Source organism: Myotis myotis, unplaced genomic scaffold (assembly GCF_014108235.1).
Source record: "Myotis myotis isolate mMyoMyo1 unplaced genomic scaffold, mMyoMyo1.p scaffold_m19_p_8, whole genome shotgun sequence".
In the NCBI taxonomy this organism is placed as follows: domain Eukaryota; kingdom Metazoa; phylum Chordata; class Mammalia; order Chiroptera; family Vespertilionidae; genus Myotis; species Myotis myotis.
This window is the reverse complement of record NW_023416390.1, coordinates 31310549-31330124: the sequence shown is the minus strand read 5'-3', so window position 1 is coordinate 31330124 and position 19576 is coordinate 31310549. Positions and strand designations below refer to the sequence as shown.

Genomic DNA, 19576 nt, shown 5'->3' with positions numbered 1-19576 from the left:
GAACAACAAAGGGTAACAAGCTAGTGAAATTTTTGTCAAACCCAGCTCCACAAAATTTCCTTCTGAGGGACATTTCTGTGTTCCCCAAGGAGCCAACTGAAAGTTTCATGGAATAGCAGATTTCTCATCCTGTTTGGTGTGTTCTGTCTCCAGTTTTACTGTTTCCAGGGGAGGAGCCAGAAGTCAAGTTAGTCAGGGGAGGGAATCCATAGCCTCTGCTGTTGTTACAAGTCAAAAGCAAACCCTGTCGCCCTCATCTGTGGCTGACTGAGACAAAGGAAAATAATGTAACAGGAGCAAATTGACATTAGCCATCTCTGCCAGCAGTTACTAATATAGCAGTTTCAGGTTCTCTTGGTCAAACAAAGTTCATACTGCCTTAAAAGTTTGCGGTAGATAGTTTGATCTTGATCCTTGCTTGAGGCAACATTGAAAGTTATACTTATTGTAAGGTGTCATTGATATTACAGTGATGCATTTCAGGGTCTTTGGATTTAAAAGGAAAAAGGTAACTTTATAAAGACATGAAAGGAATTTTTTTAAAGAGAGAGGTATTGTGAGGTAGGTAAAGATATATTATGGTGGTATGACAAATTAAGTTCTAGTTTTTAGGGGGTTCAGTATCTGAAATGTGTGTCTAAATGGGGTATAATCTTTAAAAGTTGTTACCATCTAACATGATTGGAATTTTTCCCTATCACAGTGAAGACTTATCATGGCCTTAGGAATTCACAGGAATAGAAATTCACAACTCTCAAATTAGGGCTTTATCAGAGAAAAGTTACTCCATTCATTAAAAAAAATTCATTTAGTACCTTTAAAACAGTAAATTCCTACAAATCTTTGTAAATCATTTAATTTCCAAAAAGAATCCTTATTTTCACATGACTGTGATATTGCTAAACTTAAATCCACCTGCATAGAAAAGCATTCTCTCTGGGCTCTTACATTAAGGCATCTCACAGAATCTTAGATGTAATACCTTTTTCTAGCTAAATGTGTACATTCAGATGAGCAGCAAACAGATATACTCATTCATTTCTTTAAAAATATGTTTTTATTGATTTTTAAAGAGACAGGAATACAGAGATAGAAACATCACTGAGAGAGGAACATCATCAATCAGCTGACTTCTGAACACACCCCCACTGGGGATCGAGCCTGCAATTGCCGTGACCAGGAATCAAACCGGCAACCTCTGGGTTCCTAGATCAATGCTCAACCGCTGAGCCACACTGGCCGGGCTCTACTTATTCATTTTTAAAAGCTAGCAATTTTCTAAAAGTAGTATGAAAATATAAAGGAGACTGATTCTGCTTGTTTATTTATAATAATATCCCGTTTTAAAATTATACCTTTGCACCTGCTCAAGTTTCATGATAATAGAGCTAATGATCTTGGCTTTTCTGGCACAGCTTTAGGAATGTGCCCCCATTTTGAATTTGTAGCATCTTTAGTGATTTCTATTTTCCAAAGTTTATAATTCTAAACTGTTCTGAAAATGGTAGGAAAGGATTATCTGTAGAATTTGATTATATTTAAATAGACTAAAAATAAGAATTAAGTGCTAAATAAATAAAAACTGTATAATAGCCCTAGCCGGCTTGGCTCAGTGGATAGAGCATCAGCCTGCTGGGTCCCAGGTTCAATTCCGGGCAAGGGTACATGCCTGGGTTGCGGGCTCCATCCCCAGTGTGGGGTGTGCAGGAGGCAGCCAATCAATGATTCTCTCTCATCATTGATGTGTCTCTCTCTCTCCTTCTCCCTTCCTCTCTGAAATCAATAAAGAAATATATTTTTTTTAAAAACTGTATAATAACTCTAAGGCAGTGATTTTCAACCTTTTTCATCTCATGGCACACATAAACTAATTATTAAATTCAGTGACACACCAAAAAATATATTTTTTGCCAATCTGACAAAAAAAAACCTAGGTATAATTTTGATTCAGTCACACTGGATGGTTGTTGTTGTGTTGGCTGTTGTCATTTTTTTATTTGACATTCTAAGGGAGAAGAGGTCAGTGCCTCTGACTAAATAGTCAGGTATCACATGTTTTAAAAATTCTTGGGGGGAAAAATGTAAAATAAATTTAAAAAATAAAATAAAAATTCTTGCAACATACTGGATGAAAATCACTGCTCTATATGTTAATAAGTGCCATGGACTTATTAGGCAGGCAGGCATCACCACAAGATAAATGGACTTTACAAAGTAGAATTTTAAAAAATACTGATTAAAAAATTAGTTCCACCCTGGCAGAGTGGCTCAATTGGTTGGAGTGTTGACCCATATAACAAAAGGTTGCAGGTTCATTTCCCAGTCAGGGCACATATCTAGGTGGCGGTTCCATCCCCTGTCGGGTGCGAATGGGAAGCAATCAATGGATGTTTCTCTCTCCCCCCCCCCCCCACTTCCTCTCTCTAAAATCAATAAACAGGCTCTGGCTGGTGTGGCTCGGTTGTGCACCAGGAGGTTGCCGATTAGATTCTGGTCAGGGCACATGCCCAGGTTTTGGGCTCGATCCTCGGTAGGGGGTGTGCAGAAGGCAGCTGATCAGTATTGCTCTCTCACAATGATGTTTCTCTCTCTCCCTCTCCCTTCCTCTCTCTCTAAAAATCAATAAACTATTCTTTCCATAAATAAGAAAATAAATAAACATATCCTCAGGTAAGGATAAAAAATTAGTCGCTTTTTTTGCCTTAATTCAAACAATTCTAAAATGAAAATTATTCCTAAGAAAATATATCCTATAAAAAATTAACATTGACTATCCTTATGTAGAGTACCTCAAACCTAATAATTTCTAATAACTGTTCATCCTTCTTACCTATATTACCCAAAAGAAAAAGAAAAATCTTTGCTATGTCCTTTTGGTACAATGGAAAAGTTACTGACTGACACGATCAAATGCCAGGAACTCAGCCAAAAATTTCCTGCTTTTGCTATCAACTTAATGAAAGGTAACGCCTCTACCCTCAAGAAGCCTATAATCAAATTAGGGAGGCAGTAACTAGTACACAAAATGCCTGCTAACAGCACTTTGAGAGTTAAGAATAAGGAGAAGTGTTACCGGGAGCAGTATAAGAAAATCAGACAGGAAGAAGACAAGAAATAGGCATTGGGGGTGGAGCCATTTGGCAAGTGGGAACTGATTTTTTAAATGTTAATTCTTTTAGGGAGGTAGGATTATAGTGTCTGTTTTAGCCAAGAGGTACAAATATGAGACCTTGTAATTCTGCCCCTGTGTTTAAAGAAGCCTCACACCTCTGCCTTTAGTGAAATAAAACCAACAATGCCAAAGTTGGCATGACAGAGCTGTGGCAAAGCCTTCATCAGGAAGTTACTGTATATTAGAGTAATGAGATCAAATCATCACTAGAGAAAAGCTTCCAATGAGAGAAAGAAATTCAAGTAACCTAAAATATGAAAAATTAGATCTGTCTTTGGTTAATAATTAAGAAGTAATTTTTAGCCCTAGCCAGCTGCTTAGTGGTTAGACTTGAGCGTCTGCCTGCAGACTGAAAGGTCATGGGTTTGATTCTGGTCAAGGGCACATACCTCAGTTGCAGGCTTGATGTGTCTCTTTCACATCGGTATTTCTCTGTTTCTACCCCTTCCTTCCACTCTCTCTAAAAATCAATGGGAAAAAATATCCTCGGGTGAGGATTAATCCCCCCCCCCCAAAAAAGTAATTTTTATCAGTTATTTACGCTTTTATTTTAAGTTAATGGACAGATTTTTAAAATTTTCAAACACTATAAAAGGTTATACAGTGAAAACTAAGTTCCCCTCCTGCAAAAAAGAAAAGTTTCTTTTAGTTTAAAAGCTGGAATGTGTTTTTAAATCAGATGGAGGAATAAATTATATATTAAAAGAACTAGGAGGCTCTTTAGGCTTTAAGTGGGAAGAATAAGACAATGACACAGTAGCTCTGAAGTAAGACTTCTGGCAGTCTGCAGGTTTTGGTCAGAGAAGGAAGCGACTCTAAAGACTTCTGGATTTTTTTGTCATATTAGATCTTTCCCACTCCCACTCACTTTTTCCCTTAGTATTTTTCTTCTCCCTCCCACCTGCCTTTCTCTTTTCTCCTTGTTCCTCTCCCTCCTTCCCTCTCTCCCTCCTTTCCTTTCTTCATTTTTAAAATCTTAATCTATCTGAAATACATTTTAATGAAAGGAGTGAGATAAAGATTTAATTTCTCTACATGGCTATCCTTTTGTTTCAACACTATTTAATTAATAGTTCATTGTTTTGCCACTGATTTAAAATGTCCCTATTAACATGTACTAAATTCCCTATGATTGTGTTTTCTAGGTGAGCTTTCTATTCTCTTCCATTGATCTGTCTGGTCATATTCAGCATTACACACTGTTTTAATTACTATACCGTTGTAAGTTTAATATCTGGAAGGACATATTTGTTACTTGTTTCTTGTTAATGTTCTTTTTTTTTTTTTAATAAACTTAGTCTTTTGTTTGTTTGTTTGTCTTTATTGTTTAAAGTATTACATGTCTCCTTTTTCCCCCGATTGACAACCCCCCCCTCGCCGCAACTCCCACCCCCGAGGGCAAGCCCCCACCAACCTAGTGTCTGTGTCCATTGGTTATGCTAATATGCATGCATACAAGTCCTTTGGTTGATCTCTAACCTCCCCCCTTTCCTGCCTTCTCTCTGAGGTTGGACGGTCTGTTCAGTGCTACCTTGTCTCTGGATCTATTTTTGTTCAGTTTATGTTGATCATTATATCTCACATATGAGTGAGATCATGTAATATTTATCTTTGTCCAACTGGCTTATTTCGCTTAGCATAATGTTCTCCATGTCCATCCATGCTGTTGCAAAAAGCAAAAGTTCCTTCTTTTTTATAGCAGCATAGTATGCCATTGTGTAGATGTACCACAATTTTCTAATCCACTCATCTGCTGATGGGCACTTAGGCTGTTTCCAAATCTTAGCTATTGTAAATTGTGCCGCTATGAACATAGGACCGCATATACCCTTCTGATTGGTGTTTCTGGTTTCTTGGGATATAGTCCTAGAAGTAGGATTGCTGGGTCAAATGGGAGTTCCATTTTTAACTTTTTGAGGAAACTCCATACTGTTTTCCACAGTGGTGGCACCAGTCTTTGTTACTCTTCTTTTAAGAATTTTCCTGGTGATTCTCATACTTCCATATGAACTTTAGAATCAGTTTATCGCATTTTTTAAAAATCCTATAGTTACACTTATTTGGAATGCATTAAATTTACATTTTTTTACAATTTTACATTGCATTAATTTATGGAGTATTACATCTTTATGACATTAATTTTTTTCAATTCAAAATTAGGGTGTGCCTTTCCATTTTTTTAAGACCAGTGGCCCAGTGCACGAAATTTGTGCATGGGGCAGGTGTGTCCCTCAGCCCGGCCTGCACCCTCTCCAATCTGGGACCCCTTGGGGGATGTCTGACTGCTGATTTAGGCCTGATCCCAGAGGACATCGGGCAGTCGGACATCCCTATTGCAATCCAGGACCACTGGCTCCTAACCGCTCACCTGCCTGCCTGCCTGATCACCCCTAACCACTCTGCCTGCCAGCCTGCTCGTCCCCAACTGCCAGCCTGCTCTCCCCCATTGGCCCCCCGCCGGCCTGCTTGGCCCCAACTGCCCCCCTGCCAGCCTGCTCGCCCCCAACTGCCCCCCCGTCGGCCTGATTGCCCCCAACTGGTCCCCCCGCCAGCCTGATTGCCCCCAACTGGTCCCCCCTGCTGGCCTGCTCTCCACCTACTGCCCCCCCCCCCCGCTGACCTGCTTGGCCCCAACTGACACCCCCCTGTTGGCCTTCTCACCCCCACTGCCCCCCCCCCCGCCAGCCTGATTGTCCCCAACTGCCCCCCCTGCTGTCCTGCTCACCCCAACTACCCCCCCTGCCAGCCTGCTCACCCCCAACTGACCCCCCCTGCTGGCCTGATCACCCCCAACTGTCCTCCCCTCCTGGCATGATCGCCCCTAACCACCTCTGCCTCGACCCTGCCACTGTGACTTTGTCTGGGCGGCAGCTACGGAGCCAGCTGGGGCGCTGGCTTGGCTCCATGGCTCCGGCCAGCGTTGCCATCTTTGTTGCGTCAGTTTGCATATTCCCTCCTTATTGGCTGTGGGCGCCTCCATCTTTATCGCGAAGTGGCGGTTAATTTGCATATTACTCTTTTATTAGATAGACTATTTTTGTGTCCCTCAGTAGCATTTAAAGTTTTTCTAATAGAGCTTACAACTTATATATGTTTATTCCTAAGTATTTAACTTTTTGTTGCTTTTGCAGATGAAATGTTTTCATTCTGCTACATTTTCTGATCTTTGTTAATATACAAGGCATATATTTATTTTTGTATATTAATTTTGAGCCCATCAATTTGATTTGTTTATTATTTACAGTAGGTTTTCATTTTATTCTTTTGGGTTTTCTAGATATATAATCCTATCACTTGCAAATAATGATAATTTACTTTCCCTTTTCTAATTTTTATATTTCTTATTTCTTTCTCTTATAGTTATATTGCCTCCTGAATAATGTGTTCTCTGTACTACTTCTGACTTTAAAGGGAATGCTTCTAGTGTTTGTGTTTCCAGTAAGCATGAATCATGACTTACTTTACACATAGCACCTTTATTCTCCTGGCTCAATATTTCTTGACTCCTTTTCTCCCTAAATACAAAATGTTTCTTTTAATCCATTGTTAAAAACTTACATTCCTCTTCCATCACCTAATACTTGTATTTAACTCTACACCAGCCAATGACCATAAAACTCAGGATAGACAAGAATGAGCAAACTAAGGGAGACTGAACTGCTAATGGTTGAAAGGATTAAAAGCTATATTTTACCTGTGAATCACTTTCATGAGACTGAATGAAATCAGAGTTGCCATTCATTTGAGCAGTTGGATATTTATAGAAGTGCTTAAGACTTAGTTTTTCTGTCTTTTTACAAACAAGTTGTTTTTCATTTCGTTAAGAAAAAAGACACAGTAATTTTTTTAAAGTTGCAATAGAAACAAGGATGAACTTTAATCTTTGGAGGAAAGGATAAGAAAGATGATGGCAGAGCACCAAGAATAAGATGGTTGTTTTATTGTTGCTTTATTCCTTATCATGGGAAGGAGGCAGCAGCGGACAGAGGGACAAGCTTGAGCTTCACAGTCTGACCATCATTCCAAATCCTGGGCTGTGTAACTTTTTAGGGAACTTAACATCTGCCTTATTGCTTTTCTCTTAGTCTCATCACACAATGAGAAACTGCTGTTTTTTGGAACAAGTTTTGCTGCACAGTGTTTATGGCAAAGGTGTTTTCTTCTCTCAGTGGTAGAAGTGGACTAGTCACACTTGATATATTTTAGAGATTTTCTTGGGGTGATATGGATGGCTTTTCTCTGCAGTTGGTACATCTAGGAAAATTATACCCAGCTTCTGCCAATGATAATTACCATGTCATTGTTAGTCCCATTTTCCTCTGTCACAGTTGCCTCCACAGGGGTCCTCTTAAGGTAAAGAAAGTTTTCTTCACACCTCCTTTAATCAGCTTGCCTGATGTAGCCTTGTGGTGATCATAACACTTGATTGGGTCAACTCTTTTGATTTTATTGGCTCTTCTGACGAGAGACTTCAAACAAGTGTCCAAGTGGAGCACAGAGAGGTGCATGAGCGCATGGTGAAGTCACTGTGCCTAGATGAGAATGGGGTATTGCGAGGGTATGAAGTGGAAAGGGAGACTGGAGAGATGTTTGTGCCACAGAGTAAAGAACTTTAAGTGCTAAACTAAGAAGCTAGGAAATTTTCTCTGCAGTGATATGATCCAGCTTTTTAGGGATGTAATTTTAGGGATGTAATTCTAGTCAATGTATCCTATATAATAAAAGCATAGTATGCAAATTGTTCCTTCGAGTGGGAGTTCGACCAGGGGGCGGGGCCGGCCGGGAGAAGGAAGGGAATACCCAGCCGGCAGCCGCTAGGGACCCTACTAGTGCACAAATTTCATGCACTAGGCTTCTAGTTAGATTATAAAGACTAGACAAGTGATACTTCAACTTTATTGCATGTAAGAATTGCTTTTCAAAATGAGCATTCCCAGGCCTCTAGAGTGATTCTAATTAAATAGGTTGGAGATGAGGCCTAAGAAACAACATTTTTTTTTTTTTTATCGTTTAAAGTATTACATGTCTCCTTTTTCCCCAATTGACCCGCCCCTGCCATTCCCGCCCCCCAGGACAAGCCCCCACTGCCCCAGGGTCTGTGTCCATTGGTTATGCTAATGTGCATGCATACAAGTCCTTTGGTTGATCCCCTCTCTCCTGCCTTCTCTCTGAGGTTGGAAATTCTGTTCAGTGTTTGTCTCTGGATCTATTTTTGTTCATCAGTTTATGTTGATCATTATATCTCACATACTAGTATGAGTGAGATCATGTGATATTTATCTTTGTCCGACTGGCTTATTTTGCTTAGCATAATACTCTCCAGGTCCATCCATGCTGTTGCAAATGGTAAAATTTCTTTCTTTTTTATAGCAGTGTAGTATTCCATTGTGTAGATGTACCACAGTTTTTTAATCCACTCATCTGCTGATGGGCACTTAGGCTGTTTCCAAATCTTAGCTATTATAAATTATGCTGCTATGAATATAGGGGTGCATATGTCCTTTCTGATTTGTGTTTCTGGTTTCTTGGGCTATATTCCCAGAAGTGGAATTACTGGGTCAAATGGGAGTTCCATTTTTAACTTTTTGAAGAAACTCCATACTGTCTTCCACAGTGGCTGCACCAGTCTGCATTTCCACCAGCAGTGCACGAGGGTTCCTTTTTCTCCACATCCTCTCCAGCACTTGTCGTTTGTTGATTTGTTGATGATAGCCATTCTGACAGGTGTGAGATGGTAGAAACATTTTTAACAAGGTCATCAAACTACACTTGGCAAAACAATGGGCTAGAGATTGAAGGAGAGAAATTAGTTGGAAAATCATTATATCAACAATATAAAAGAGAAATTAAGAGATCTGGCTTAACAGCAAGTGCCAATAGTAGGGGAAAAAATCATTGTTTTCTAGTGATTTTCTTAGGAGTCAGGCAGATTTGGTTTCAGAGACCACTGTAGACTGAGTAGTCCTAAGAATCTGAGGAGGTGCCACAAGCCAGGACCTGCGGGTCTGAAGAGTTAAGGGGAAGAGCACTTGTGTGGGCATCTCAGGCAGAAGAGACTCTATAGTGCATTGGAGAAAGAGAAAGGAGTCCATTGTGGCTAGAGCATTGTGACTGAGGGGGTCTTGTAAACTGTGCAAAGAACTCAAAATTGTTTTAAGTGCAAAGGAAAACAGGGATTGACATCTATTTTCCAATTTTAAGAAACGACTTCCTGCTGTGAGGAGAATGGATTAGAAGAGGAAGCAAAAATAGAAGTAAGGAAAACCATCAGGAGGTTGACAGAAAGATGATAAAGAAATAATAATAACTAATAGATAATGCACTGAGCACTGTTCTAAACACTTTACATGAACAATTCATATAAGTTTGCTATCCAGTTAGCACCCTCTTTCATTCTCAGAAGTACCACAGTTTGGATGGTAAATTACAGGAAACTGTGAATCAGCCAATTAACATTTTCACAATCTTCCTCCTCTTCCCATCAATTCCAAGTCGTTCTATGAAAGGCAGTAGCTAAGACAACTCCTATAAGTCAGTGTTATGTTAAAGTAGGAAACACTGGAGTCTTATCCTAAACTTGCTGAGCTCTTCTGTTTTGTTCCCCTCTGTCTTGGAGCTGTCTCTTCATTCTGTTTGTCTCTTTTTCTGAGTGTCTTTTTTTCTTTCACTCTCTATGTCAGCCGTGGGCAAACTACGGCCCACGGGCCCATTTGAAATGAATAAAACTAAAAAAAAAAAAAAAACCGTACCCTTTTATGTAATGATGTTTACTTTGAATTTATATTAGTTCACACAAACACTCCATCCATGCTTTTGTTCCGGCCCTCCGGTCCAGTTTAAGAACCCATTGTGGCCCTCAAGTCAAAAAGTTTGCCCACCCCTGCTCTATGTCCTTCTCTCTCTCCCTCTGTTTGTGTGTGTTCTGTGTTTCCTTCCTTTTTCTCATCTTTGCCTTCCCTGTTGCCTCTCTCTACTCTCTTCCCTTCCCCTAATCTCCCTCATTGCTCCCTCCTCCCTCAACAGGCCAGTGAGGTAGTGGCATGCACAGTGCATCTGTTCTGTTTAATATACACTGAGTGGCCAGATTATTATGACCACCCCCATCAGTACTTCATTGGGCCTCCTTTTGCCTTCAGTACTGCGGCGATTCTTCTTGGCATTGACTCCACAAGATGTTGAAAGGTGATGCGAGGAATGTGACATCAGGCCTGATGAATAGCACTGTCCAGTTCTGTGAGATTTGATGGTTGTGGAACCAGCTGCCTGATGGCTCTTTTAACTTTGTCCCACAAATGCTCAATTGGATTGAGATCTGGTGATTATGGGAGCCACCTAAGCAAGGTAAAGTCTCCCTCGTGTTCTTGAAACCACTCCTACACAATATGAGCACCGTGGCATGGTGCATTGTCTTGTTGGAAGAAGCCATCTCCATTGGGATACGCCATCAACATGACAGGATGAACTTGATCAGCAATGATACTTAGGTATGTTGTGCTATTCAGACGTTGTTCCACACGAATTAAAGGGCCCAAATCATGCCAGAAAAACATGCCCCAAACCATAACACTGCCCCCACCAGCTTGAAGGGTTGTACTCATGTATGTGAGGTGCATGCTTTCATGCTGTTTCTGCCAAATTCTCACTCTGCCATCTGCATGATGCAACTGGAAACGTGATTCATCGGACCACATGACTTTTTTCCAATGCTCGATTGTCCAATCCTTGTGTTCCTGTGTGAATTGGAGACGTTTTATCTTGGTAACTGCAGACAGCAAAGGTGTTCGAACAGGCCTTAGGCTTCCATATCCCATACGATGCAGTGTACAGCTAATTTGCCTACAAACGTCAGGTGGTCATAATAATCTGGCCACTCAGTGTATAAAAACAGACGTGAACCATTTCCATTTAAAACTAATTAAGATTCCAAGAGCCAGTGTATCATTCCAAAATGCTTCTAGATGGTTATTACAAAATATTTTAAATCCTTTATTCCAGTCCCTGCATTCACATCTCTAGAGGAAATCTCTAGATGAATAGTACCCCATTCATCTAACTGGTTTCTTCCAAACCCCACGCCTTCCCTTCCCACTCTACCACCATCTCCATGAATGCCTTTTCTACCTCAGATCTGTCCCCAACTCCTGCCCTGGACTGAAGTTATACCAGATCACATCTGTTCTTTAACATAAGAGGACTTACATAACTTTCCATGGTGAGCCAAGTCTCTTTTTCTTCCATAATGTTTATCTTCATTTACTTACTCTTTTTAATCTTTCCTAAGGCTTGACACTTTACAACTATTGATTTTGCTCTGAAGTTTATTGTTTTGGCTCTGAAGCTTATTTTAAAGATGCTCTTGCTTTTACATATGAGAGTGCTTCTTTTGTCTGTCTGGTAGCAAATAAGAGGCCACCAAGGACAGATTTCCCCTGAGCCATGGCATCCCACAGTCGAGGAGTGTTCCTTTGTGCTTGTCCTGTGCACAAATCACAGGGAGCTTTTTTTTTTTTTTAAAGAAATAAACAACAAAGATATATTCAAGGGTCTTAGAGTTTGTAAACACAATTAGGCAAAAACCCAGAAGTGTGCTGAAGAAGAAAGGAAAGTTATAAGTTCTTATAGAGACTAATCAGTTCTGTATTCTTAGTTGGTCCAAGACACTTATCAGTTGGATGTCAGGCGGTCTGGGTGATGGATGCTAGGTAGTCGGGTCATGTAAGACCTGGCTGACCCAGAAGGTGGTATTTATAAATAGTCCTCCAGGCCCCCTCCTTAAAGCTTGTCTACTTAATCCTCTCCTCTCTCAAGACTGGAAGTGACTTGCCGTTTGAGTCTTAAAACTCAGGCTCTTTTTCTCTGAAAAATCTGGTTGGCAAAAAACTATCAAACAAAAATATTTTCAGCCAGATGATGACCAGCCATCAAAGCTTACCTTTCATTTCCAACATTTTTAGCCAAATATGCTCCCTCTTTAGAGGACCAGCTTTTCTTATTATTATTCTAAGACACCTACCTCAATAATTTTTTTCTTTTTACTAGTAGGCTATCATGGATTTCTATTTTTATGATTTATAAGGCTGTTCCCAAATGGCTGCATCTCCACTATGAACTCAGAGCCTTCCTTTTCACCCTTAAAACTACAGAATGTGGAGGGGCTCTAAGTGTCTTCTAGTCCATCATCGTTGGATGGAGCTCTGTTTTTATTTCTTTAATTTTGAATTATTTATTAAGGCTTTTCTTTGCTGATCTGGGCCAGTGACAATCATACTTTTCTGGAAGCTGCTAGGTCTGATCCAGTTGTTGCTTTGTGAGGGGAGCTCCTTCTCCAAGGCTTTTATTGCTGTAGTCTTGCCCCCACTTGAATATGAGCCTGGAACTTTAGAAGTAATTTTATTTTTATTATTTAAGAAAGGCTGGCCATAACCAGTTTGGCTCAGTGGATAGAGCATCGGCCTGCGGACTGAGGGGTCCCGGGTTCGATTCTGATCAAGGGCATGTACCTTGGTTGCAGGCACATCCCCAGTTAGGGGTGTGTAGGAGGCAGCTGATTGATGTTTCTCTCTCATCAATGTTTCTAACTCTCTAGCCCTTTCCCTTCCTGTCTGTAAAAAATCAATAAAATATATTTTTAAAAAAAGAAAGTCTGGTGTCCACTGTGGCTGGATTGGTACATAAGAGACTCTCTGTAGAGAAAGAATGAAAAGCATGCACAGAGGAGGTTGAATATTAGTGTGTCTTCTGAAAACCTTAGGCTTAAATGTCTAAGGCCCTTCAGTTTATTTTTTAAATATATTTTTATTGATTTCAGAGAGGGAGGAAGTAAGAGGGAGAGAGAGAGAGAGAGAGAGAGAGAGAGAGAGAGAGAAACATCAATGATGAAAGAATCATTGATCAGCTGCATTTTGAGCCCGCAACCTGGGCATGTGCCCAGGACCCTTCAGTCTGCAGGCCAACGCTCTATCCACTGAGCCAAACCAGCTAAGGCTAAGGCCATTCTGTTTAGATCTGAGCTCAGAATGGACTTGCTAGAGCAATAGTATCTATTGTTTTATTTCTCCAGTTGGGGAAGCTTTCTCTTAACCCCAAAAGAGACCCCCAAATGGGTAAACATATTTGTAGTAATTAGAATTGTAAGACATGACCTAAACAAGTATGTATACTTTTGACTTGCTTTTTAATTTAGTTGTTTAAAAAAGTGGAGTTTAGAAATATGAAGCAAAGAGAAAACCACCTAAATATAGAAGCACAGCAGTACCTGGCGATGTAATGAGCACAGAAGGAGAGTTTGTTAGGAATGTGCTACACTCCAGGCGGAGAGTAGCACAGCCAACACAACCTCAAAGCAGTGGGTTTTTGTGTTGGGGGGCGGGGGGGGGGGGGGCGTGTTCACAAGCAGGTGGAGGGCACAAGAAGCTAGTATACCCATCACATTCAAGGCACTCTGCTGGATAACCTTTAGTTATCTTTAGTAACTTTTCTTATATAGCAGCAAAATGTAGAAATAACCTTTCCAATGAGTTAAATGTAGTACCATTACATATATAGTGATTCTAAAAAATCGTGTTAGAACTAGCCACATTTAGAGTGTTGGCCTGTGAACTGAAGGGTTCTATTTTGGTCAAGGACACGTAACTTGGTTGCAGGCTTGATCCACAGGCCCAATTGGGGAGGGAAGGGTGAAGGGGTAGGAGGCAATGAATGTGTACCTGTCTCATATCGATGCTTCTCTCTCTGTGTCTCTATCCCTCCCTTCTACTCTCTCTAAAAAAAATCAATGGAAAAAAATATCCTCTGGTGAGGATTAACCAAAACAAAAACAAACAAAAAACTGTTGTTCAGGGTTCTCAACTGCAAGCTACCCAAACGGTGGGAAAGCCTCAAAGGCTCTCTGGGCTTTGAAAACTGACTGGCAGTGGAGGACCAGGACCCACAGCAGTGGTCACACAGCAGGAATGGCCAGATTAGCACTACCTGCTGCCCCTCCTGAAGAACTGCTGGCCTTTCCTCAGGTCCTGGGTGACTACAGTTTCGGAGCCCCAGAATGAAGTACCCAGGTGTCTGAGCCTAGTTACGTCCTTGCCTCTAGCTGCAGCAGGACCAGGAAAAAAGGTTCTGGATCTTCTAGTTGCTATAGTGCAAAGCAGTCACTGCCTCCCATTGGGGAAGGGAGGCTGCAATGTGCTGTTGGGAAGAGGATTTGGTTGCTAGACAGCAAAAGAAAAAAAAAAAGACATAAGTATATCAACTATCTGAATTGAAGCTCAGTTTCTTTACAAATATTAACCATCTTTCCCATACTTAGCCATATTAACTATCTTCTCATACTTAGCTTCCATGCATGGATAATATTAATTTTCTTTTCCTTTAATGATTTGTCCATAGTTTTTAAAAACTAAACAACAACAAAAACCTTTGTTTTCATTTGAGCTGTTTGGTTCTGCTGTCAAAATGTATATTTTTCTAGATTTCTTTTTTTGTTCTCTGAGTGTCCTTTTTAAAAATATACATATTTTTTGCCGAGGCTGGTTTGGCTCAGTGGATAGAGCGTCAGCCTGCGGACTGAAAGGTCCCAGGTTCGATTTCGGTCAGGGGCATGTGCCTGGGTTGCGGGCGCATCCCCAGTGGGAGATGTGCAGGAGGCGGCTGATTGATGTTTCTCTCTCATCGATGTTTCTAGCTCTCTATCTCTCTCCCTTCCTCTCTGTAAAAAATCAATAAAATATATAAAAAAAATATATATATATACATATTTTTTATTTATCTCAGAGAGGAAGGGAAGACAGGGAGACAGAAACTTCAGTGATGAGAGACAATCATTCATCAGCTGCTTTCTGATGCCCCCCACTGGGGATTGAACCCACAACCCGGGCACATGCCCTGACCAGGAATCGAACCATGACCTCCTGGTTCATAGGTCGATGCTCAACCACTGAGCCACGCTGGCAGAGCAACACTGTTCATTTTTTACCTCTTTCTAGATGTGTGCAATCTTTGGGTTCTTATGTTGTAGATGAAAATAACTCCTCTGGGTTTCGTGCTTCTTCCTTTACATGTCTTATGGACTCGCCTACACAAATCTATTTACTTGGATGGCACTTAGCAGTTAGGCCAAGTACAAAGGAGCAGTCACTTTTAGTGCCTTATTTTTCCTCAATATATTTGATCAGAAATTGGATGAACCTCCGGGATGCTGAGACAGGGAAGATACTCTGGCAAGGAACAGAAGACCTGTCAGTCCCTGGAGTGGAGCATGAAGGTACTTTCCGACCCTTTGTCTGCAAAGCTCTTGATGACTGGGGAGCAGGACCTAAGCATTAGGGAGTTAAGTCAATGCAGACTAATAGGAGGGTGAGCCCTGGAGGCACAGCACATTCATCTACATGTTACTGAGATTTCTAGTTTCTTAAGTTTCTGTCTCCTACTTCCCAGAACCCACTTTGTGTTGAAATTTTAGCTTTAGAATATACCCAAGGATATAAACTAAGACTCAACTTTTTTTCCCCAAATAAAATTTGCATTTTCATTTCCCTTAAATAAAAAGAAAAATTGGTTCTAAGGGGTTAAAACCAATAGGACAGAGTAGAGAGAAGGTGCCCTTTCAGCCCCTTTCCTGATGACAGTAGCTAGGTAAGGCCTTTAAATGCACTAAATCTGATGTGCCTTGATAATCTTTCAGTCAAATACACTTTACCAATTGGGGACCTCTTTAACTAAAAAGTATAATTCTGTTGCTAAGGCATTCTTTGAAATTTAACATAGAAAATGGGCTCTCTAAATCAGTTTCCAGAAACTTGAAGCACCATAGTAATGCGCTTTAATTTAGAATGGCTTCAATATTTCCTTTTCTTTACCAGCCCGTGTTCCGAAGAAAATTCTCAAGTGCAAGGCAGTGTCTCGAGAATTGAACTTCTCTTCAGCAGAACAAATGGAAAAATTCCGCCTGGAACAAAAAGTTTACTTCAAAGGGCAATGCCTAGAAGGTATTCTGCTGCTCCGTGCCTGAAATCCAGGCTTAGGGTGACAGGGACAAAAGGCAAGACGCAATGAGCTATAAAACACTGCTTTAATAACATTCACTTTGCAACTCAGTTTGTGACAGGATTCCTACACCCTGCAAGATTGGGGACCCCCAGTGAGAATAAACAGAAACAAAGCTGGCACTATAAGGGGCTTTGAGCTCAACAAAAGGTTTCTGACTGTTTGGGCCAGGCATCGGTGCCTGCTTTGTCACTGAGGTGGTATTGTAACACGGTCACAAGAAAGCTGCTGATTAGGGCCTGGTACAGTGCTCTCCATACAGTCTCACAGATTTGACTGGCAGGGCCACTCTGCATTGAGTTTTCACCATGAAGTATAAGAGTGCACATATGTGTTCCTAGAGCTAACATTCCAAGTGAAAAGGCCTATTCTATACTTCTGTTCTATACTTTTATTTACATCCAGCCTTACTTCTAAGACAACTTTGTTTATACTATATTCACCCACTGGTCCTAGTTCTTTAGACTCCAGAGCATAGGGACTAAGCCTCTGGTGTAGTTCAGAGGACAGCCGAAGGGAGTCCTTTTTATGCCTCTGTCCTGGGAGGTTTCATTGGTGATTCTCAAAGTAAAAAAGAGGCTCACTTTAAAGGAAAGGGACAAGGAGCCCTGAGACTCTATCTGGGATGTCCACTGATCCATTTTCCTTCTTCCCACAGAATGGTCCTTCGAGTTTGGCTTTGTGATCCCGAACTCCACAAACACCTGGCAGTCCCTGATAGAGGCAGCACCTGAGTCCCAGATGATGACCGCCAGCGTGCTAACGTGAGTGAGCAGGCCACAGGAATTGTGGATGTATCTAGAAGCAGGCATTCCAGGCAGGTGGGACTCATGGTCCTGTTCAGTGGGCAGGCAACCTACTTTAAAAAGAGGCTAAAAGAGTATCCAGGGGTATCTCACTTTACAGGTCCTGACTTTTGTCATGTGAAAAAGGCAGCATGATGGATTGGAAAGGATAGAAAACTTTAGATTAGACCTTTAGACTAAATTCCTGATTAAACTTGACTAAATATGTAATCTTGGACAATCTATTTTACCTCTCTGGTCCTTATTCTTCTCTCTAAATATAGAATTAATAATTCTCTCTCACAGAGGTGTAGTGAGAATAAAGTGAGATGACATAGAAGGAAGCTGGCATGTAATCTATATTATATTAAATCCATGCTAATTTCTTCCCTTTCCTGACTGCCAAACTTTTGGTACTCTGTACTTCGTTTGAATAGCCTTTAACAGAATCTGGTAAAGTCCTAATTCTGTTTTAGAGGATAATGTTTGGTTATAGTTTTTCATTATACCTTACCGTTTTTAATAGCTGTGCGTCCTACTCAAATAATAATTACTTTGTCCTTTGTCCAAAAACACTGTGAATAACTACCCACCTACCATTTTATCTTAGGAAAAGATATTTGTCTTTCAAAGGTTTTAGTAAAGTCCCTAGTAATGAGTTATTCACACAGGTAATTGTGTAATGTTGGATCATCTCTCTAAACAGGCCCTAAAGCCATGTTGAATTTGTAAATAGAAGTTATATATAAGTCTTTAGTAGTTTTTTAATTACAACAGTAGGTATTTTTATATTCTATAAACCAGTCAGATCTTGAATTATTTACCTATCTTATAATTAATTATCAGCAAAAATGTATCTTCTGGCTATTAATTACCCTGGGAAAATACAGCGTAGTATGCAGAAGGGCATTTTTTAAATTTTATTAACCATAATCTGACTTCTTGGCCAGGCCTGATTTCTTTTAGGTACTAGAACCAGTAAGTCTTTGACAATATATTTAGGTTATTGAAGTCATATGTTACTTTTTAGACCCCTAAAACAGTACCTCTGTTGCCCTTAACTCGGTTCCCAACACAGATCTATCATTTGGGGTTCTTTCGTTGCCAGCCATAGAAACTGACCCTGGCTAACATGACAGAAAGGGCTGAGCTCCTGGCAGCTTGAAGGATGAAGGTGGCAAAAATCTGTGGGTGTTTTCCTCAAGGAGCAGCCATAGGGAAGGATCCTGCTCAGGGGAGAGAACCTGATTGGCCCAAATTACGTCCTTTGTCCACCCTTTTGCCAGGAGAGGGAGGAGCCACTTGATGGACCCTTGGACTGGAGATGGGTGGTTCCCCAAAAGAAGAGCAGAGTGCTATTACCTGAAGTGAGGAGAACAGATGAAGGACAGACCAACCCACAGCAGTGTTGTAGGGAAAGACACCACCTCTGTGTATCAGAAAATCAGTATATTTATAAGCACCCCTCTGTGCAGAGCATTCTACTAAGGGCCTGAAGTGTACCAAGGATTAAGACATGCTCTCTCTTCTGATTTCTGAACTTGAGGAAGACAAACCTAGTCACATAAGTTTAATGTCATATTAGACTTCTACCCCATGTAGACACAGATTTGAATGTCCCCAAGCCAAGGTGCTAGGTGGGTATATGTCCAGGGCCCAGCAAACCCAGATTGAAATCACTTTCTGGAAATGAAATCTGTTGCCTAACACATCGCTCTTTTGCCGTCTCTTCTTACTCACAGTGGGAATGTTATCATAGAGACAAAGTTTTTTGACGACGATCTTCTCGTAAGCACATCCAGAGTGAGACTTTTCTACGTTTGAGAGAAGAATGTATTGCATTTTAAGAATTTGGGTTTTGCGGGGAACAGAGGAAACTGTTTACTTTTTTCCTCCACACATTTGATTTTTGACACTTCCGCCCCTAATTCCCTCTACAACAAAACCCACCTGCGGCCACAAGGGGACCAGCTCTGCACTCAAGCTGCCATCTTCCACTGACCAGGCTAACTCCCCACCTCAGACCAGGGCAGAGGGCATGCCTCAACTCTTTCCCAGGGTAAACATGGGACAAACACACACCAGGAGCCAGTGCAGGAGCCAGTGCTGTTCCTGTCATCCTCCCTGCCTCCTCCTTGGGTCCTACAGGGCACGCATCTTCTTTGGCCCCTGGCTTTGGAAAAATTCATGTTCTTGACCCATATTTAGTCTTTTCCTACCTTTTCTATTTCATACATTCTCATACATTTAACTTGTAAAATAGACTGTGATATTATTATGTAATGAATTGAAATATGAATTAAAATATTCCTACAGTCTTTAACATGGCACTGCTTTCATCTCTCCTTTTTCTGGAACACAAACTTGGCTCCATGATGAGAAAAATGACATTTATCAGACCATAGGATCGCAATTCTGTTTTAGTCCAGAGACCAGATGATAGATCTTATGGTTCCTGAGTGCTTCAGTTCCTGATTTCCAATAATATAAAACGTACCTGAGCAAGACCAATGACCTTAATACTTGTCTTTTAGACATTATATTTAGTGGTTCTCTTTCACAGCATACATGCACCCTGTCT

At 40.8% G+C, this 19576-nt stretch overlaps 1 protein-coding gene across 1 annotated transcript in view; it reads left to right on the top strand.

The window, feature by feature from the left end:
• Nucleotides 1-19323, top strand: part of PDE6D (phosphodiesterase 6D) — a 49805-nt gene extending 30482 nt beyond the window's left edge. Inside the window, exons 2-5 of the mRNA XM_036320094.1 lie at nt 15340-15428; nt 16027-16152; nt 16869-16974; nt 18738-19323. Of these exons, the coding sequence (XP_036175987.1) occupies nt 15340-15428; nt 16027-16152; nt 16869-16974; nt 18738-18819 (403 nt within the window). The 3' untranslated portion in view covers nt 18820-19323. The remainder of the gene's footprint in view (nt 1-15339; nt 15429-16026; nt 16153-16868; nt 16975-18737) is intronic.
• The last annotated feature ends 253 nt before the right edge of the window (nt 19324-19576 follow it).